Here is a 23,081-nt window from a genome sequence, read left to right as displayed (position 1 = left end):
AGTTCTGAAGCCGAATGCAACCAGATGCTCTCTTCTATGTCATTTGAAGCAAGTTGGCGTCTATTTAATTAAGTAGCTTGTGTATAGATGTGGTTCTCTCAATGGTCTGAATGTGCTATTGCTTACACAGCTAGAGTCACCATGCTTGTGACAGTGAGTCATGTCTTGCTATATGATCGAACAAGCTCAGGTTTCGTCTTTTCACAGTACCATATAAACCATTTATCTGGCATCGTCAGCCAGAGTGTTGACTTGTTAAAGTACAAACTCATTTGTCTTATTTTTCTGGTATCCGACACCCAGCATTTTTCTGTAGCAATAATTTCCCACACTAAAAAAATTACTTCCTAACCGGAAGTAATAATTTTCAAACAGGAAGTAGTTCTTTAATTTAAAAAAAATGTCGGATTACGTTCCGACAGGGTTGGTAATTTTGCAGTCCTAATTTTGTTTGCCAACCCTAATTTATTAACCACTTAAAGTTCTGCTTTCTATAACCTTCATGACAACCAGAAACGTATTTATGTGACACAATAGTCAATAGAACACTAGCAGTACAGCGCTTCAATACTCCGCTCTAAAGAAACAACATAGCTGATAGCTCTAATATAATGAGATCTATCTATCTAGTTCTAGTTACAAGCTTGCGATAGGTTGTAGGCTATAGTTTTTTAGTCTAGAATACTTTAAATATCTTCCTGTTTGTAAATAATGTAAAGTAAAATGTCGGACTCCACAGAACGAGTGACAGGATCGAGACAAAGTCCAGAACTAGCAGACGACGAGCCGGAGCAAGAAGAATACACCAGAGGCTCTGACGTTTTGAACATTGAGGGGCTCTCCAACAACCCACAAGAGTTCGACGACGATTTCAGAAGCGTTGCGCTACACCCCGGCGACAATACGGAAGAAAGCAAAACTTTAATCCACGAAAATATTTCCGATGATCAAATTGTCGAAGAAGTAAATTCACTTTTCGAGGATGGAGATGAGGATAGAGAAAGATCTTTGAACGTGCCAGAAAATCTAAGGGAGGACGATCCATCTCATAAGTTCGTCGGAAGTAATCGAGAAGATGAGAATGTAATCTTGCCAAATCTGAGTACACCGTTCAACCAATCAGAAATGGTGTTTCTTGCACCGAGTCAGCATGTTAGAATGGGTGGAGGAACCGGCAAGGAGAGTGCTGGCTTGTCAGATGGGAAAGGCATCGCCAGTGCATTAAACAAACCCGAGAGAACATCACAAGGTGGTCTTACTTATCAAACTAGATCAATTATAGGTAAGAAAAAACCAAACAACGAAAAAGCTATATTCCTATTTATTTTTAGAAACAAGGTTTAATTGATTTCTAGCTGGTCTCTGCCAAAAGATAATAATTATAATTGACATTATAACATTTGAATAGCTCATAGACTAGCAGGGCTCATTGCGCCCTCATACGCAACTACTAATTGGGCAAGGGGGATTAAAATATGCGCCCCAATTTTTGTAGAAAGTTTGTTTTTTTTACCCCAGGGGTCAAGTTTTATCTCACTGAGATTATCAGACAGAATAATACATTCACCCCTCACCGGTACGCGACCTTTTTGGTGTAGCCTTTTTGCGGCAGATCGTTTTGGCGTCAGAGGTTCTGGCGAACAATAATCTTAAAAAATCAACACTTTTTGTAATAATACCTGCTTTTACTATTCTATAGTACATATGGTGTGTAAATCTCAGCCTCACACATCAAAAAAAAAAAAAAAAATTGACAAAGGTTCTGAATATTTCATGAATACATATTGCGAACTTTTATTTGCGAGTTTGTACCTTTAGATATGTCTATTTGTATGACGTGTTTTGGAAGTTCCTTCTGAGTTGAAGATTATTACATCTTAGCCTGGAGACAAAGATATTGACGTGCTTTAACCCCTTGAATAAAAGGCGAAATATGAAACATGCAAAGTTTTCTTTGAATATTTTATTGGAGATACCATAAATGAAACCCATTTTGTTTTTCTCTGTGCAAAAAAATTGCATCGATTTTTTCTATAAATTTTTCTGATTGTTTTTCATAACAAATTTAAATTCCAAATCTCATGGACACTTAGATTTGAACACAAACACGCATTCAAAACACCGCTATGTAGGGCCTATCGTTCTTTTTAAACACTGTGTTCTTTTGAACACAAAAGGTCCCGCGCCAAAACGGCGGTTTAAAAAACAACCACCTCGCCAAAACGACGGCGCTTAAACGACGGCGCCATAACGTCCTGCTTTGCCCTATATAGCTAAGCGCTCTGAAAACCATCTTTGCTACTTATTTACTTATTTCTAAAATAATTAAGTTTGAGTGAATAAGATCCTATTGAGGTAGCAATAGGTATCTGAAGCAAATCTATCTTTGAAATGACTCAAGAATAAAATAAGGAAAGATAACTTTGGTTTCAGATGGACAAGACAGAGATTACTTTGGTGACATCCCAGATAGCATATTTCCATATTTGTCTGTGATTCCGGATGATGCACTTCCGGGAATATTACATAAAAGGTGAAAGGTTATGTTTATTTTCATTTTGTTTTGTGTAAGAACTTTTTATTTTAGGAAATATGTAACAAGCGTTGACCCGGCGCATATAGAACAGCGATTCTCAACATATTCAAAGATTTGTCCCTGAGAGTTACATCTACGCTATTCTACCATGTAAGCTACACAGTGGACGAGACTGTGATAAGACTAGTGTGTCACTGACCTCTATAAACCAAACAACTATATTTCATTTATATTTATAGATGCATTCTTAGTTCTCGGGTAAAGGAGATAATGACAAACTGAACAGAGTCGCCCCTAGCAGGGTGTCAGGCCTGGGGAAAAGACTAAAGTGTTTAGTTAAACGGGGAGAACCTAGAACCGCCCCTAGCAGGGTGTCAGGCCTGGGGAAAAGACTAAAGTGTTTAGTTAAACGGGGAGAACCTAGAACCGCCCCTAGCAGGGTGTCAGACCAGGGGAAAAAGACTAAAGTGTTTAGTTAAACGGGGAGACCCTAGAGCCGCTCCTAGCAGGGTGTCAGACCAGGGGAAAAAGACTAAAGTGTTTAGTTAAACGGGGAGAACCTAGAACCGCCCCTAGCAGGGTGTCAGACCAGGGGAAAAAGACTAAAGTGTTTAGTTAAACGGGGAGACCCTAGAGCCGCTCCTAGCAGGGTGTCAGGCCGTGAAATGGTGTACTCCAAGTATTGTAACGATTGTAATCCCTGCTACCCATGCGATGCAAATATAACTATGTCAGATAATTCAACTTGAAAGCTAAGCGTTCAAAGCCGACGAGTTGTCAACATCTTAAACCTTTTGTTTCATCTACATTCTTGTCAACATTTCAAACCTTCTGTTTCATCTACATTCTTATCAACATTTTAAACCTTCTGTTTCATCTACATTCTTGTCAACATTTTAAACCTTTGTTTCATCTACATTCTTGTCAACATTTTAAACCTTCTGTTTCATCTACATTCTTATCAACATTTTAAACCTTCTGTTTCATCTACATCTTATCAACATTTTAAACCTTTGTTTCATCTACATTCTTGTCAACATTTTAAACCTTCTGTTTCATCTACATTCTTATCAACATTTTAAACCTCCTGTTTCATCTTCATCTTATCAACATTTTAAACCTTCTGTTTCATCTACATTCTTATCAACATTTTAAACCTTCTGTTTCATCTACATTCTTGTCAACATTTTAAACCTTCTGTTTCATCTACATTCTTGTCAACATTTTAAACCTTCTGTTTCATCTACATTCTTGTCAACATTTTAAACCTTCTGTTTCATCTACATTCTTGTCAACATTTTAAACCTTCTGTTTCATCTACATTCTTGTCAACATCTTAAACCTTCTGTTTCATCTACATTCACGTCAACATTTTAAACCTTCTGTTTCATCTACATTCTTGTCAACATTTTAAACCTTCTGTTTCATCTACATTCTTGTCAACATTTTAAACCTTCTGTTTCATCTACATTCTTGTCAACATTTTAAACCTTCTGTTTCATCTACATTCTTGTCAACATCTTAAACCTTCTGTTTCATCTACATTCTTGTCAACATTTTAAACCTTCTGTTTCATCTACATTCTTATCAACATCTTAAACCTTCTGTTTCATCTACATTCACGTCAACATTTTAAACCTTCTGTTTCATCTACATTCTTGTCAACATTTTAAACCTTCTGTTTCATCTACATCTTATCAACATTTTAAACCTTCTGTTTCATCTACATCTTATCAACATTTTAAACCTCCTGTTTCATCTTCATCTTATCAACATTTTAAACCTTCTGTTTCATCTACATTCTTGTCAACATTTTAAACCTCCTGTTTCATCTTCATCTTATCAACATTTTAAACCTTCTGTTTCATCTACATCTTATCAACATTTTAAACCTTCTGTTTCATCTTGGCCTACAATCTTATCACTTCAAACGTTACGAATCTGTCGTGTTGTCTTCCCAGAGGATATAAAACTATGCAAGCAGATTTTAGAATACCCTTCATCTTTTGTTCACCTTCTTGGGTTCACTTTCACTTAGGCCTACATTTGATACACATATAGGCCTAGGCCTACACATTTTGACATACATAGATAAGCCTTAAAATTGGGCGTTTCCTTTTTTTTTTTTTTTGGACGAGGGCCTCTAGTTCACTAGTGACAATACCCTGGATTAGCCTTTAAGTCTCTGTGGCATTTTAGATCTCGAGAGACGATTTTTTTTCTTTGTAGCTTTTCCTTCTGCATGAATTTCCATGAAGCCTAATCTCAAATAAAGTCGTAATCGTTTGATCGATAGTTTTATTGATTTGCATCAAGTCTAAAATGTATCGTGGTTTAATTTCACAATCATAATAATATTAACTTTATTGCTAAAATGTCATTATCCCACTGAAATTATAACGTATAAGTTACAAGATAGACACTGGACCTTCTCGTGTGGAGCGCGGGACCTGGATAATGTTGCCAAGTTGTGCAACGAAGAGTGAATTTCTATTTTTACAAAGATTGTAGGCCTATCAACTCTGTCTGTCTGTCTGTCATGTAAAACGTTTGAATGTTATTTTTCCTACACCCATTCTTGGATCAAGTTAAACTTCGCAGAATTATTCATTTGCGTAAAGAATATATGAATAAATAAATAACAATTAGTCGATTCGTTAATGGTTATTAATTGTTTTGCTTAATAACAACAAAGGAAATGAATCCTTCAGTATTCACAGATAGGGTTAAAAATGTCGGGCTTTGTCCCCTTAAATAATTGTACACGTTATTTGTCCTACACCCATTCTCGGATCTAGTAGAAACTTTCAACAATTATTTATTGTACCTGGCAAAACATGAATCAATTAAAAAAAAATAACCAATTAGTCAATTAATTATTTTTTAATTAATTATTTTGTTTGATATCAAAACGGGTAAATAACTTCTAGATTTTTGAAATATATAGTTTTTTGTTTCTTTGTGTTTTTTTTTGCAAGTCTCTTTTTTATATTCCTCTACACTTCAGGAGAGAAGAGATTCTTTGTGAAGAGCTCGATACGGAGCAACGGAAACTGCTACGAGACGAGCGAATAGCCAGAGTCTATTATAACCCGGTCTCGACTATCCTGGCTCATCAGCGATCAGCTCAGGTAGGTGTCTATCGGTACGTAAATGACTGAACTATTTTCATTAAATCTTTTGTTTTGTGCTGATGTAAAATGTATCTCTAAGTACATCATCTTAATTCGTTTGTTCTTTACTCTTTGAGATTGTATCAGCGCTACTCGTTGACTATGAAACGTGGAAAAGATTAAGACATCCGAAGCAGGCCTTTTTGGAGCAGCCGTTTTAGCGCAAAATGTTTTAGTCACATTATATATGCTCGTTTTATCATGTCTCTAAAAAGAATGACACATATCTATGTTTTGTGTGTGTTTTCGTGTTTAAATGTATTTGTGTGTGTGTGTGTGTAAAGGACAATAGTTATTTTTGTCTATAAGATTTAGGATTTAAGTTTGTTGTGTAATTCGAACATTATAATGTGCTTGAGTGTGTGTGAATGTGTATGTCTCCAAAACAAAATGAACTAATGATTAATATCACAATAATTAATACTTACAGGCAAATCCAGGGGGTTCTCATTCCGTGAACTGGAGGTCCTCCTTTCAAAACAATAAATTGGAAAGGTCCAATTTTAACCCATGTTTGAAAAGTAGACTAAATGCCCTGACGTTAACATCATCATCAAACTCTTTTCGTAGTGCATACATGTCACCATACAGGTCGAGAATTTGTGGTTTCCCATACCTGTCGAGAGGGAGATTAGCGAGTCTGGGGCAGTCAAAGAGAATAAGCGAAAGAAAGAAAAGCTTAGGGCCTTCTTCAAGTCTAATTACGGCACTGCAAATTTTATTATTCTTTACGACGTCATTTTATCGCCAGAAGCGGGAAACAGATCGCATCAAGCAGAAGATGAGAAAGTCGATAGAGGACACCGTGCAGATGCAGCAGACGATGAGAAAGTCGATAGAAGACACCGTGCAAATGCAGCAGACGAGTTTAAAAGAGCGTTTGAAGAAGACGTGTAAGATCTACGGCGTCAAGTGCAAGCTTGAAACAGACACACCGCGACATCGGCGGGCCTCCATCCTGTGCGGGAAGATCCAAAAACTCCCGCCATACCAAGGACCGCATGCGTATCACGTGACGCCATACGAGATGTTGGATGGTAAAGCTGACAGGATGGATTATCAGGTTTTTACTTCATTTGCTTTACGCTGTTACCAGTGGGGTAAAGTTTCGATAGTCCTATGATAGCACAGATTCTTCATTGTAAGCCTACATACTCAACATTTTCTTTTAAGTGAATAATATTTCTCTGTTTATAAAAGATACGTTCAGATGAAGAACTATGGAAATGAAGATAGACCTTAATTCAATTAAAAATAAAGCTCATATTAACTCACAGCGTCTATCTGTCTATCTGATTCGTAAAAATCTTGATATTTCTCCCATTTCTCTTCTCGGATCAAGTTGAAATTTTGCTAAATTTTTTAATAGTCGATGACAATACAAAAATCAATTTTAAAAAACGATTAGCTAATCTATTAGGGTTCGTTCATTAAATTTGTTGTTTTATATAGAAAAAAAATGGAGTTTCAATCCTGCAGTATTGGAGTTATTTTGCAGTTCTTCTCCAAGATAAGGTTTGTTTCAAAAAGTATTTTTAGATTTTGCTTTAGAGATCATTTTGACTTTTAGTGAAGCAATGGACCGTAACAATATTTTGCCATCAGACTCTGATTTGTGCAATTGCTCTCGAGACAATATCGACACATCAACCTCCCGTGGGCTTACAGTGATGTGCGTTATGAGCTCTTCTTGAGGGCAACCAATGTGACCAAAGTCTTTTTTTTTGGCTTTTGTGCTGTTATGGTGTCCGTAGCCTTTTATTTTTCAAAGGGTGAAGCTGCTAGCCTCGCGCATCCTTCAATGGTGAAGCGACTATGGATGGCTGCTTGGTCGTGCGGTATGCGTGATGGACTGTTGATCGGTGGTCACTGGTCACTGCTATAACCCGTCGTCATGCTGGAGGTTTGGACTTGGAAGTACATTATCTTCAACTCTAATGGAACATCCGAAACAATTTAACCTTTCTTAACAAAACATATTTATCTTTATGCGGACTTGTGACCGGCAAGACGCTACCCAAGGTTGCCTCATTAAAGATAGGCTTATAGGTTTATATTATTTAGAAGAAGTAGCTTCACCGAAATACTGACTCTTACATTCAAAGCTGGAGTCATAACTTTGGCCTTTTAACTAAACACATAGGATTGTAGATCTAGTTTAAAGCACCATAATTTGTAACACGTATAATACCATAATAGATGTACTAGTTATCTTTCAATTGTGTTTTTTCTCTACATTTATATGTGCATTTTTTTTTAGTTTGTTAGTAAAAACATTCCCCAAGTGAATCGAATATCAAGCGTGGACTTTAAAGAGATGAAAGTCAATAGGCTCCCGACTACCACTCATGCCATCTGGCGGCGTCAGAGATTTGCGTCCCCTGAAGGATGTGATTACCGCCAACTAAAAGAACAATTCACGTTGGCTAAATACAAAGCCATGCTTAAGGTGTGTTCTCTTCATAGACATAAATACATACAGACTGGCCGATAAAAGATTTTTATGAAACGAAAATTTGTGACTTGCAATTTTGTGTACTTTATTAGACAGCAGTGTAGTTTTGTTTAATCTCTAAGACTGAAGATCATGCAACTTTTTAGAATTCGGAAATCCGACAACAATAGATATACATGTTTTCAAGTTACATGAAGTTATTTCCCTTTTCAAGTCTATATTTATTTATGTATATGGTTCTTTTCTACTCTTCTATATTTGAAAAATAAGTAAAGTACAATAAAAAAGAAACAAAGTGTTGAAGAAGAGTTCGTGTGTGAAAATCATAAAACTCTAGGAGTCTAATGGCTACCTAGTTGGGAAAAAGTAAGGGCGATTGGTGGTTGTGCTGGTCACATGACACCCTCGTTGACCTTTGCATCGTCTGCACTGTAGATCCCCGAAAGTGGAGCTTTGCTTTACTTTTATTCTTGGTGACAGACTGACTTGACAAAAAAATGGACATTTTCTCGGCGACAAACTCGACATTTTCATTCTCATTTTAAAGTTCAGACGAGTAGTCCTATATAAGATAAGATAAGATAATTTTATTGATCAAATCAAATGGAAATTCAGTTTGATTACAATTGACAACATCAGTGTAACTACTGTACAATAACAATATAGATGAAAAATTCGAACATCATTCACACACGAAACACATACACACTCACAACCAGCGCTTTATGAATTTGACTTCTATGTACTTCTCGATGACGACAGATGATCTTGTAACACTCTGACCGAAAGTGGGATGAAGGAGTTTTAAAATCTTTCTGTTTTAGTTCAAATGGAAAGGAGACGACCACTTCGTTCAGATCTTATGTAACAGTGGTTTAATGGGTGCGGGTTGTCCTTAAGAATCGAGAGTGTTTTGGAAAGGCATCTTTCATGAAATAGCTCTTCAAGAGATGGTAGATGTATTCGAGTGATTTGCGATGCTTTTTTAATTAGTCTATTTAGTCTAAGTCTTTGTGCCAGTGAAGTATTACCATACCAGCAGGTGATGGCAAAGTTAATTAGACTGCTGATGGTTGCTGTATAAAAATTTTTAATAATTGTTTTGTCGATGTTCAATTTTCTTAGCTTTCTGAGATGAACTGAGATGATTTCAGATTAGATAGCACCCTATATAGTTATCTTCTTATCTTATAAAATATAGACGTTAAAAGATGATTACGTCCTACGTGTGTTCCTAGTTCAATCTAGTCAAGCATATTGATCAATGACTATATAAACGAAAAAACATAAACTTTTTTTTTCCTGCTAACTTTTACTTCAAAGTGTCCTTTTTTTAACAAATCTTATCAAGACTTCCTTTCTTTTGTACACCGGATATACCGAAAATTTTGTACACCGGATATACCGAAAATTTTGTACACCGGATATACCGAAAATTTTGTACACCGGATACACCGAAAATTTTGTACACCGGATACACCGAAAATTTTGTACACCGGATACACCGAAAATTTTGTACACCGGATACACCGAAAATTCTGTACACCGGATACACCGAAAATTTTGTACACCGGATACACCGAAAATTTTGTACACCGGATATAACAAAAAGCTTGCTATTTTTTTAAGTAATTATTTTTTTTTTGCCATTTTTGAAAATCTCAAAGACGCAGTGAAATAGTGGCTCTTGTCTTCCTGGGGAGTCAACGTAATTCCATCTCTATCAAGGCAAACAAAGCACAGGTCAAGCCTCTCCTTTCTTCACGTTAGCATTGGCTGCTTAGTCGAAAAGTCTAACAGTCGCCATTACCCCAATGGCCATTGGAAAGAATTGTATCCAACGGCAAGGCATGGACCCGGGAACTCTTGACCCAAGTGTTGTCTGAGGTTTTCACAATGGCAGTGACCATTACTGGTTCGGCTCGTGGCCATTCGTTATAGAAGGCCTGAACACTGACCAGCAACGTCGCACCCTGTGGTCAGTGGAGACCATGCCATAGGTCTATGTTGGGGCCTATTATAACAAATAGTCACGGTTGGGTCGTGTCGCACGGCCTCCGGATCCTGCCTGCTCGCTAGCCACATATTCCTTTTTTGTAACTGCCACAATGCCTTGTAGGGACTACCGCTGTGTACGGCAAGGCCTCAGTCTCTAAAAACATCACTATCAACTTTTTTAATGTTAAAAAAAAGGTGTGGGTAATTTAGCATTAACTGAATTTCTTCTTTGTTTTCTCTGAATGCTACAAGAGTTTTTCCGCCTTCTCTTTCCATGAATGCTACGCCGTTGTCTACACATTATAAATTCTGCTGTCCTGATGGATTTAGCTAACTCTATATCAGAAGAGCCCACCTATTTCACTTCCCTTCCTAACCGTAACTGTTTCATAACAATCGGAATTGGGTCAACGTGTAAGTTAGGTCTATATACCCCGCCAAACTCTCTCTCTCTCTTTCTCTCTCTCTTTCTCTCTCTCTCTCTCACTCTCTCTCTCCCTCTCACTCTCTCCCTCACTCTCTCTCACTCTCTCTCTCTCTCTCTCTCTCTCACTCTCTCTCACTCTCTCTCTCACTCTCTCTCTCTCTCTCTCACTCTCTCTCTCTCACTCTCTCTCTCTCACACTCTCTCTCTCTCTCACTCTCTCTCTTTCTCTCTCTCACTCATACACACACACACACCTTTCTGGCTCATGTCACAGAATGTTATAAAAAATAATGAGTAAAAAAATGTTTGTGATAATTTTTTCTCTCACCAAAAGACCCTGAACTCTTTCACCCAAGAAGATCAAATCGCTGTCCGAAACTCTCAACTCTGGGAGCACGCAGTTCCAATCGACAGCCTTCTTCAAGCAGACGACCAGGGAGAAAGTCTTCCAACAGATGTATCTTTAACGAGTGCCCCCAGCCCGGAAGTCTACCTACTAGCGGAGGAAAGAGCAAAGAGAAAATCAACCCAGCCTTTGCATACGAATTTTACTGAGATCGAAAGAGATCCTTTAAGAGATGTAAGTCTCTATAGTGCAACAATATAAACAAAAAATGTTTCACTCATTTCTTTCACATTTTTCGTTGGAATAGCTAAAAGCATTGTTTAGCATAGGTTGGCCACCACCTTCAAATTTTCAGCAGACAGGAAGACGCTTGGAATTGAAGACGACATGACTATAGTAATTTAGAGCACTCTTTCACAACCATCGGTGAAAAAAAAAATACGCTGGTACCCCTCCTCTTCGGGGGGGGGGGGGGGGGGGCTAGAGGAGCGCTGTAAGCGGGGTTTGAATCAGAGCCCTTGTCGCCAAGCGTTTTCTTGCATTCTTACATGCTCAAACGCATTCTCCTGGCGTCTACAGTTCACTATCCATCCAATTAAAAAGGGCACAGGTCAAATTATGTGAAAGTAAGGTGTGTGTGTGGGGGGGGGAAGTGTTGATACCGAAGAGTGAGTGACTATCGGCAATCAATATTTATTTTAATGATTGCATTTGACATAGCCCGGGGGAGGGGCTCAATACAAGAAGGTAATATAAAGCATATAAAACTTATCTTACTGACAATTTTTTTTTAAATAAATCATTTATAAAGAAAGGGGCCTGTCTGAGAGGTGATTGCGTCTACAGCCCCTCTGGTGGTCCTACCTGGTAACGACAACGCGACATAATATACAAATGGTTTAAAACATCAACAATTAGCTTATGTATTTGACTAATTTTATTCACAAACTGTGATTTCTGCGCAATAGTCCCCCCCCCCCCCCAACACAGAATCGGCCGGCCAACATACCATGGGGGGGGGGGGGACTCATATTTAAAAAAAAAGGGTAAAATATCAGTAAGTAGCGTATATAATATAGATAGTTGACTAATTTTGTTCACAAGCTGTGATTTCTGCACAAAACTAAACCGTCACCACATGAAAAGTTATAATTGGGGGGGGGGGGGGGGGCGACGATAGATCTAAACATCTCGACATCACTTGAATCTGTACATTGCTTGAATCTTGAATCTGAAAATAACTTGAATCTGTGTCTCACTTGAATCTGGACATCAATTCAATCTGGACACCACTTGAATCTATACATCATTTGAAACTGGACACCACTTGAATCTGGACATCACTTGAAACTGGACACCACTTGAATCTGGACATCACTTGAAACTGGACACCACTTAAATATGGACATCGGTTGAAACTGGACATCACTTGAATATGGACATCGCTTGAAACTGGACATCACTTGAATATGGACATCGCTTGAAACTGGACACCTCTTGAATATAGACATTGCTTGAAACTGGACACCACTTGAAGTTGGACATCGCTTGAAACTGGACATCACTTGAATGTGGACATCACTTGAATCTGGACATCACTAGAGTCTGGACATTACATGAATCTTGACACTACCTAAATGACAACATTACTTGTTTCTGGACATCATCTAAATGTGGACATTGTGTTCATCAGTCAATCAACGGTCTCATAAAAAAAAACATCACCATGAGATTCAATCATCCTTAATAAAATTATACAATTATTCATAATAATCTCGCTAGCTGTAAATTTTAATTACCCAATACTCTTTCTCTGTCAGGTGTCGAATGAAACCAAATTTAGATCACATTACACTTCGGCAGTGTTTCCCAAAGTGGGGTACGCGTACCCCACGGGGTACGGGAAGACTTTGGAAGAGGTACGCGTTGTACCTCTTTAATTATGCTGATTTTTTAAAAATACCCATTCATTATGTTCTGTTAATAATTAAACTGGGGGGGGGGGGGCGAAGGGTACTCAGCATTACAAAAATTATAAAAGGGGTACACATAGTACAAAAGCTTGGGAAACACTGCACTACGGTATGTCCACAAATACTCTAATATATCAAAATGTATATTTCCACACTGAAGTAATAGGCCTACCTTATTTGTTTCTTTCCTATCTTCAATGTTCAATCATGTCACTTTGTGGGTCTATTAAAATGTATCTAAAAAATAATAAATTTCGAGCCCTCGTGAGGTAGAGTCCAATGTTAATTATATCCAAACTTATTATTATACTAATAAAAAAAATATAAGTAGCCTGCTTTCTCAATTTAGTGTCACATAGGCGTTATCGACATTTTGCCTTACTTGTATTGATGACGTCATTGTGATCTCTTTACAGCTCTTGCTGCACACAGAAATAACCAGACAGAGGCTGTCCTCGTTTCTTAGCTACCGGCCCAAAGGAGACTTTGTTCCTGACCCACGAAATGACCCTGAATATTTGAAACTTTGCGGCAGTATGTAGATTTAATTAATTTTTTTTTTTTTTTTTTTTTAGTGTAGAATAATGGCAAGCAACTCTTAAAGTATTGATGCTTTCAACGAATGAGTTGTCTGACGTAGATATAGGAAGTAACTCTTGATGACAGAAACTATTGTCTGACTGTGACAACCCCGGTTGTTGTTCTTTAACTGCTTAATTTATGACTGAAGACAATTGCGTGAGGTTCAGTATTGATGATTCTAACAAGCTAGATAACTGCCTGGTCGTGTCTGACGGTCCCGGGCTCGAGTCCTACCCGTTGTCATCCCCCGTGCGGCCTGAGAGAGTTTTGGGTTATGATTTTATATTATTGTGTTCTGAAGGAACATCCGAAACATGAAAAACATTAAAGAAAAATACTTTAAAAAAAAAACAAAGCTTATATTAAGTGTAAATGTATCTAATAGTTTGCTGACTAAATTTGTAATAGATCTAAACAACAATACATCTGTGCTATTTATCTATATCTTTCTAGATATATATATATATAGACAGACAAGTAGATAGATCAGGGGTTCTCAACCTGTGAGTGGCGACCCCCTTGGGGGTCGAGTGGCTATTAGTCGGGGGTCGCTCAAGACCAACGAAAATATGGATTTATTGGGTTAATTCTAACATGTAAAACGTGACTCACACACATTGGAATTTACTATTTTTAATGTTAGATGTTGCAGACAACTGAATCAGAATTAATTTCAAACATTTTAATTGTCGCAGCAGAAATATTTGTAACTCTTTAAGTTAATGCGCATCAATGCATAACGCATGGTTACGCCTGGTCGTGCTTTTTAAAGCTCTGGACTGTCGTCATTAAGGTCAATAGTCAGTGTTAATATAACTGTCTTTTTTTATGTTTCCCCCCTTTTTTTTTTTAGGATACCTCAGGATACAAGCTTTCTACGTCTACATTATTGAAAGCACAGTTACTTATACTCATGAAGAATGAAAATAATTTACTGTTTGGGGGGAGGGGTCGCGGCGTTGTGAGGAATTGTAAAAAAGGGTCGCCTATCAAAAAAGGTTGAGAACCGCTGAGATAGATAGATAGATAGATAGATAGATAGATAGATAGATAGATAGATAGATAGATAGATAGATAGACAGACAGACAGACAGACAGACACGCGAAATAGAACTCAATGATAGCTTCACTTTGTGATCATCACGATATCTCTGGAACTGGATTGCGGATTTTCAGGAAAGTTTGCACACAGGCTCATCTTACTCTCAATGAGAAACTGTTTTGATAGACTCGCAAACTAAGCGTAGAAATTCTATGAAATAAAATCCCAAACTTTCTGCTAAACCTTTATATTAAATATCTAACATGGGCTTGCTGACGGGCCTAATGCATAATATCTGCTTACTAACGGGCCTAGTGTGTGTCTAGAACAACTATGCACCTCTATTAATGGCAGCGCAGAGATTAGTTTTCCCCCAAAACGATTTTTTTTATTCGTGGTTTTGTCCCTTTCTTTTTTTTATAAAGCTGACATACTAGTGTTAATGTAATCCCTTTTTTAAAGCTTGTCATTGAGACTTATTCGTAACTTTCTTTTGAATGTTTAATTCAACAAATTCCTTCTTTCTTTTTTTATACCGTGTAGACTCAATCAGAATGAACAAAAGCAATTAATAAAAATGAATTGATATTTCCTTTTTTTTTTTTTCTTTTTGTTTTTCGAGAACCCGAAATCGCTTTCTCTGTCTGCCTCTTCTTCTTTTTCCTGGTCCTATTCCCTGAAGGAAGGTTTTTGCGAGCCCTGAGGACCTTGTGATGTGGCTGTAGAGTTTTAGTTCGCGTTTTTTTACTGTAGTTAGTAGGTCATGGTGGAGTCCATGGCTGAGTAATCCAGTCTCTAATCTCTTTGTTTGTGATGTGGTCTTTGTACATGGTACCTAAGATCTTTCTGTAGCACCTCAATTCCATCTCTAGAATCCTCCTCGCTAGTTCTGCAGTCAGTGTCTAAGATTCGAAAGCGTATAAGAATGTGGCCAAGATATAAACCTTTTAAAAAACGTCAAGCTTTAGAGAGTAAGGCTACTATATTTTATCTACACAGACACATTAGAAATAATTCATTTCACAATACTATCTAACAAGGTTCACGAGGACCTGATTACATGACAGCGAAAATAAAAACGCTATCTTTGGAAAAAACAAGACACAATGTTTATGAACATCCTGCAAGTAACAAAACCAGGCAATAGAAAAAGAGGAAGCTGAAAGAAACGATAGGAAGAACTAAAAAAAAATGGATGGGTGTCGTATGAGACGCTGAGAAAGTCTAGTAAAGAAGAAACCTGCCGAATGATACCTATAGTGCCCCCCCCTCCCCCCCCCCCAAGGCGACCAACTTCGCTGCAAGTTGCGAATTCAATGAATGACACATATCGGCTATACCTTAGTTTCTATTTCCAAGAAACCCATTACACTCCGCATAATAATATGCTTAATTAGTAAAACAAAAACCCTGAGCAAGTTTTTATTACTGACACAATGATTTATAATTTGGAACGCTGCTTGCTAAATCATTTCACTTAAGACATTTATTCAGCAGAATCTGAGCATCTAGGTCAAGGTTTAGTTCGTGTAACGAGGCTGTAAATAAATCCCCTACACTGAAAAAATAAATTGGGAATTCAGATGGAAAATTTCCGATTATAAGTCACACTTTCCGAATTCCCATTCGTTCTGTCGTATACATATTGTATGTTAAGGGCTATCTCCCTCTCTCTTTCTCTTCCTTCTTTCTCTCTCTCTCTTTCTCTCTCAAACAGATTGATAGGCAAGAAAGAGACATACATACAGACAGACAGACAGACATATAAATAGATAGATAGATAGATAGATAGATAGATAGATAGATAGATAGATAGATAGATAGATAGATAGATAGATAGATAGATAGATAGATAACCTGAAATTTAGGGTTTCAAAATAGGATTTATTTTAATATAAATATTAGTCCTGGATAAGTGTGTTTTTTTGCAAGGCGATGTTTCAAGCATATGCTTGATGTGTCTGTTTCTGGACCAATCATCCAATCATATTGAAACGTAGAAAATAAAAAAGTTTAACCGTTTTAAAAGTACACTAGAAGTAATCAAACAAAAACAGTTCTTGGCCTAGTACACTGGAATGATGAGTGCGCTGTTGTCCAAGAAGTACTTGTAAAGATGACAGCATTGTTGTTTTCAGGAGACTTGTTTTTTTCACAACTGTTACTGTAATACTCATGACAACTCAATGGTCATAAGATTCAGGGGAGAAAAGTGTGTGTGTGTGGGGGGGGGGGGCTCGCAAAGACCCATTGAGTTGCAAATACTTTGCCAATATATTAATTAATACAAAGCAAATATCAATTCAATAACATTTTATTTTTACAAATACGTATTTTAAAACTCATAAACTCTAATTAGGCCTACAAGTTGACATAGCGAAAATTTGTTTTAGAGAGTTTTTCCAGCAGCAGACAGCAATTTCATTGCTGTGGGTCTTTCCAACATGAGGACGAAAAACCATAGACTAAAAGAAAAACAAATGTCACTATTCTCTAACGGTCTAACCACCTTTTTTATTGTGTATATCGAGCGAAACATTTTAGTTTTTTTTAACGGCCCCCGAAAGGGGAAAAGACGCTATTAGTTTTCTGTGATATGTTTGTCCGTCCGTCTGTCCGCCTGTCCGTCCGTCCCGTTTAGATCTCGTAAATTAGAAAAGATAGTGAAAATCCATCATAATATTTTAGTCCCTTCTAAGTTCTTCTGCAACGGCTACTTTTTTCTTTTCTAAAAGCAAAAAAATCTAATTTTTTAAATCACTTATGCAAGTAGTTTTTTATTAAAATACTCCACTTTTACTACTATTTACTATTAATAGTAACAAACACGGGAGGCTCTTTAGTAGGGAAGATAACTATTTGCACTATTTTTAACACATCTATGCAAATGGTTTTAGATTTTTTGTGAAAATTTTTTTTGACATTTGCATTGCTACGTTATGTAAGTTCTGTCAAACTAACTACATTTACACAAAAATAATGTTTCATTTTTTTAAGAGAAAAAAAGCTATTTAGTATGCATATAAGTTGGACATAATTTTAAACAACAATTAATAAGTAGCTTTTCTTATTATCGAGTGAACCGCACAGGATGCGGCAGACCATAGTACACATAACTAAAGGAATTTTATTATTTTTTTATTTACGGATTTATTTTTTTTTTATTTTTTTTTGAGAATTTGAATAAGAGATTGTCCCTTTATAAAACAATTAGATCAATTAGATATTCATTGTAAGACATCAATTAGACCAGGTTCACATTTAACTTCACATTCACTTTCACCTATCCTTTGGTCTGCTGGACCGCTGTGGCACCACACAAGATTTGTCAACCTTCTTTCTCCATTCTTCTCTTTCATTTATCTTTGTTAGAATTTCATTCTGATGCTCTTTTTGAAAATATTGAAACCTGCCATTTTACCTGCCTGGCTGGAACACTTTGTGGGCCGATTTTGAGTTTGTGTTGTCACACAAACTGTCTTTGTAACATCGTTGTTTTTTTTTTTTTAAAAGAGAAATAGATTAAAAACTATGACCTAAATTCTAGAAACTAGAGAATGACCCGACTTTGAAAGTAGGTTAATTTATAGAGAAGATAAAAGTCTATTGCTTACAATTTACTTGAACTTTAAAAAATCTGCATGTAAAAAATAAATGAAACAAAATGTATTTTAAGAAAGAAATATTTAGAATATCTAGGAATAACTATATGAATCATATATACCTAGTCGTTAATAGTTTATATTGACCCCAATATAATTTGACAAGCGGTTACCTTTGGCAGTCAAACTACAGGTAGCAAAAAGCACCTGATTACGTAATGAATAAAGATGATGTAATGTTTACGGGTATATTGTAGCTAACCCTAAATAAAAGCTTGAAGATTTTATAACAGCACATGGAGTATGTATATTTCATTTTAACATCTAGATCTACTGTAGTTAAACATTTACAGGACTTACGGTGAGTATTTGAAATGTAAGACTAACTTTTTGTTCCTAGCCCTGTACGCTTTAAAATGTATCTTTTATTTTGTATTTAAAGCGTATAGAATGGTGCATTTAAAAAGGTTGGCCTAATATATTTAAGTAGTAGATCTCAACTGAACATAATTTGTAGGTCTATAGTTATTTATTGTGGGCAGGGGCGGACTGGGTGTCAAAATCAGCCCGGGTATTTTTTTTACAATCCGGCCAATAATTTGTATATCATATGACGGGATTCCTCAAAGTCATTAGGTTAAGTTTGATGTATCGATAGCTGTACGTGTGCATATGGTAAACTATATATCTCTATAAGCCTTGTGTTGCTTCTTAATCGTTAAGTGTGTGGGCCCTAAAAGGATGAAGCCTACTGGTAGCACTTTCTACCGATTTCATTATTTCGGAAAATGTGTTAGGGTTAGGGTTAGATTAAATTTGTGTTACACTGTAGAGTAGTGTAGAGTCTGATTTTTCCCTTTTGGAGAATATCATAAAACCTTTAACAATTTAATACATAGTGGCATCCATTTCGGTGGTCCCGCCAGCCCATTTTGGTAACGGCCCACCGGGCATTTGCCGAAAGCCCAAATGTTTTAAAATGTTTTACATGTTTCGGATGTTCCTTCAGAGTTGAAGATAGTTTACTTCCTAGTCCAAACCTCCCGCAGGACGACGGGGGATGGGAGCGGGCAGGGTTTGAACCCTCGACCGTCGATAAATCCGAACGACAGTCCAGCGCGCAAACCGCACGACCAGGCAGCCTTCAAAGAGCCAGTCCGCCCCTGATTGTGGGTAATATCGATCATATAGCACTACGGGTTTTCTCAGTTTTCATATATCAATCTATCTTCTTGCTTAGGCTCTAGTCTAGTTTGTGGTTCAGTTGGAAAAAAATCTTATAACTATGTTGTTGTATATTTGTTTTTATATAAATTTTATTTCGATCTTATTTGTTCAGTAAAATAATGACAGGTATGCTTATTGATTTAAAGACTATTAACTTTTGGGCCAATTTTCTCCCTTAGCTCGTGTGTTGCTGACATAAACTTGTAGACATAAAAAAAAATTAGAACAGTTGCAAAATAGAGTCGTGAAATTTATAATTAAATAAAATTGCGATTTGATAGATTAACACTAGAGGAGACTAAATTTAGAGACACTTCAAGACAGAAGGCTAAAATGTAAAGCAGCTATAAAGATATATGATACATACAACGAACGATAGTTTACAATACAAAAACATAGACTAATAAAATAAAAATACTTAGGAAGACACAGAGATAAAGTTACATTACTTATTCCGTATGTTAGGACGTTCGTATATTAATTCTTTCCCAGTGTTATAATTTATTTATTCTTCGCAGGACCAAACTGCTGTCTTATATTTGTAGTAGCAAATTCGTTTCTAACTTCTTTATACATAAACCCAGCAGTCACCGCTCTATATTGTGGAGACATAACTTGTATTATACACAAGTATTTGTCTTCTCTACTATTTAATTAATAGATAAATCTACTATCTAATAAATACATCTGATTCTACTAGCATCGTACCTTACATCTGCCTGGCTGCCTGATATTGTGTGGTATGCGCACTGAACTGTCTTTCGAAATTCTTGATGGTCCCGGGTTCATACCCTGCCCGCTGCCGTCCCCCGTCGTCCTGCGGGACTAGGAAATAAATTGTCTTCAACTCTGAAGGATCATCCGAAATTTGACAAACAAAGCCTTTGTTCAGCCAGCTGTCCATACAATTCGATATAGTTCAAATCTTTACCTATGCTGTTGGACCATTGGGGCAACACGCATGATCTGTCAACCGTCTCGTTCCTTTCCGTTGTATTCCTATCGATTTGGCTGTCTTCTCCTACTGGCCTGTGATATAGTCATTTTGGAAACACAAATTTCTATAAATCAAAAAAGAACATAAAACTAAAATGTTATTTAACATTGGTTAGGCCAATAATAGAATATATGCATCCTCGGTTTGGGACCCTTCAACTCAAGAAAACATTAAGAAACTTGAACAGACACAAAATAGAGCAGTGAGATTCATAACAAACGAATATTCACATTTGACTAGAGTAACACCTTTAGTAAAATCACTAAATTTAGAAAGCCTTCAGGACAGAAGACTCAAAAGTAAAGTAGCAATTATACATACAACACTGAACCATAATCTTCAAATACAAAAACAAAATTTAATAAAATACTCTGAAAGACACAAAGATAAAGGCACATCCCTCGTCCCATATGCTAGGACAAATTTGTACAAATACTCATTCTTCCCTAGTGCTATTAGAGCATGGAATGGATTGCCTGAGCTAGCCAGGAAAACCAGTGACTTGGCAGAATTTAAGTCATTGGTTAATATGCATGACTAAATGCATGACGCGTAGGACGTAGGCTAATCATCTTCTTAATGAAGTAACGTCTGTATTATATAAGATAAGATAAGAAGGTAAAACAATTTGTAAAGACTTCATATTAATAAAGCCTTTTGTTTCTGCCTATTTCCCAGATACCAAACCAAGAAGAAGCAAGACTTAAAAGCACATCAATACAAGTTTAAGATCTGTTAAATTGATTACCCACGAAGCGTACAACTTCTATAATTGTTATAGAGATCAGGAGCGACAATGCGTCTCTATTTTATCTCACCATCTGAAGAACTCTACTTGAAGAACGAGGGATTATCCTTGCGCCATATGGGTGACTCCTTTGAAATCCTATACAAAGCTAACCAAAGCAGCAGCCTGACAACTTTAAACGCTGAAATCAGAGAAGTGATAAATAGTCTTTCTTGGATACGAGAACTCATGGACATCATTTGTCCGTTATGTATTACTTGAGCTCAACACAGACCTCAGCAACATCAACGTTTACCGAGAGCCGGAAACAACGGAAACCTCAGCGCCGCCAAACAAATCCGCTTCTGTGGGACAGCTATGGAGATGGGACTGTTTCTAATTCTTACAAAGCTGAAAAAGAGACAACGAATTCCTGGATTCTGCTTTTAAATCTGCTTCCAGAATAGCTCCTTCACAAGCTCCTTCACATGCTCCTTCACAAGCTCCTTTACATGCTCCTTCACAAGCTCCTTCACAAGCTCCTTCACATGCTCCTTCACGAGCTCCTTCACAAGCTCCTTCACAAGCTCCTTCACAAGGATTAATATTTTGAAAACTTAGTTCGTGTGACACATATACATTAGAGATGTAGTGACTTTTTGCAGTCATAGATGAGTTAGATATCGCATAGATATCAAGATCTAATACTGAACAATTATTCTTATTCTTACAAAGCTGAAAATGCAACATCAAATTCCCGGATATTGCCTTTATATCTACTTCCAGAATAGCTCCTTCACAAGGATTAATATTTTGAAAACTGTGTTCGTGTGACACAGATACATTAGAGATGTAGTGACTTTTTGCAGTCATAGATGAGTTGGATATCGCATAGATATCAAGATTTAATACTGAACAATTATTCTTATTCTTACAAAGCTGAAAATGCAACATCAAATTCCCAGATATTGCCTTTAAATCTACTTCCAGAATAGCTCCTTCACAAGGATTAATATTTTGAAAACTTTGTTCGTGTGACACACAGATACATTAGAGATGTAGTGACTTTTTGCAGTCATAGAGGAGTTGGATGTCACATAGATATCAAGATTTAATACTGAACAATTATTCGTATTCTTACAAAGCTGAAAATGCAGTATCTAATTCCCGGATATTGCCTTTATATCTAGGCCTACTTCCAGTATAGCTCGTAAACAAGGATTAAAATTTGGAAAACTTTGTTCGTGTGAAACACAGATAACTTTAATAAGTAGTGACTTCGTGCAGTCATGGATGAGTTGATGAATGTCACTTAGATATCAAGATTTAATACCGAACAATGAAGCTCTACTTGCAGCCATCTCTACGAAAGTGAAATGTTAGTACAGATCGAAAGCTGCTAGACCACGTGACCGTTCACAGCGTTTTTTTTTTTGTGCTCAAACTCTTAATATCCAATACTATCTGATAACTATTGAGACATGACCATATTTTTATACTTATCTTCAAGCTCTGAATTGTATTACAAGAAGCTAGATACAATTTTAAGCACCGTTTTCCTATTTATTACATATTTCAACCATTTGTAAAACTGACTTATTATAAAAACCTAAATTCTAGTTGTTAATTTTTGTTAATTTTTTTTATTGATGTCTTAGTTTATAGAATGTGTTGGTTTAAAAGGAAATGACATTTATTTAACTTAAATTTCCCTAATTAGCTTATGTTTTATTCAACATCTGATACGTTGGTTGTAAAAGAATCAGGATAAAGCGGCTGTCAGAAAGCCTTTCCTATCTTAAATTCCATCATCTGTGTAGACTTAACGCCAAAAGCAGCTCTCAACATTTGACATGGATACCTGACACCTGTGGGCTCAAAGGGGGACCAAGAGAAGGGACCACCTTTCATAGAAAACTTTTGGTCTATAAGGCAGATGATGTAAAGGCCATCTGTTTCTGTGGCCTACGGTTTACGGTCAGCACAAAAACTAACC

The 23,081-nt window shown here is 36.7% G+C and overlaps 1 protein-coding gene across 2 annotated transcripts; it reads left to right on the top strand.

The window, feature by feature from the left end:
* The first annotated feature begins 379 nt into the window (after positions 1-379).
* On the top strand, positions 380-22,701 carry LOC106068010 (uncharacterized). Of its 2 annotated transcripts, XM_056007070.1 has the most exons (8): positions 380-1,282; positions 2,434-2,533; positions 5,544-5,667; positions 6,461-6,772; positions 7,970-8,158; positions 10,924-11,169; positions 13,325-13,442; positions 21,037-22,701. In XM_056007070.1, exons 1-8 carry the CDS (start codon positions 724-726, stop codon positions 21,063-21,065), a joined length of 1,677 nt encoding a protein of 558 aa, XP_055863045.1. In that variant the 5' UTR covers positions 380-723; the 3' UTR covers positions 21,066-22,701. The 2 variants fall into 2 exon arrangements, with proteins under 2 accessions (XP_055863045.1, XP_055863046.1); XM_056007071.1 differs by lacking the exon at positions 6,461-6,772.
* Positions 22,702-23,081: the final 380 nt, after the last annotated feature.

Source organism: Biomphalaria glabrata, chromosome 12, assembly GCF_947242115.1.
Source record: "Biomphalaria glabrata chromosome 12, xgBioGlab47.1, whole genome shotgun sequence".
Lineage (NCBI taxonomy): Eukaryota > Metazoa > Mollusca > Gastropoda > Planorbidae > Biomphalaria > Biomphalaria glabrata.
This window is presented reverse-complemented; position numbering and strand designations above follow the sequence as displayed.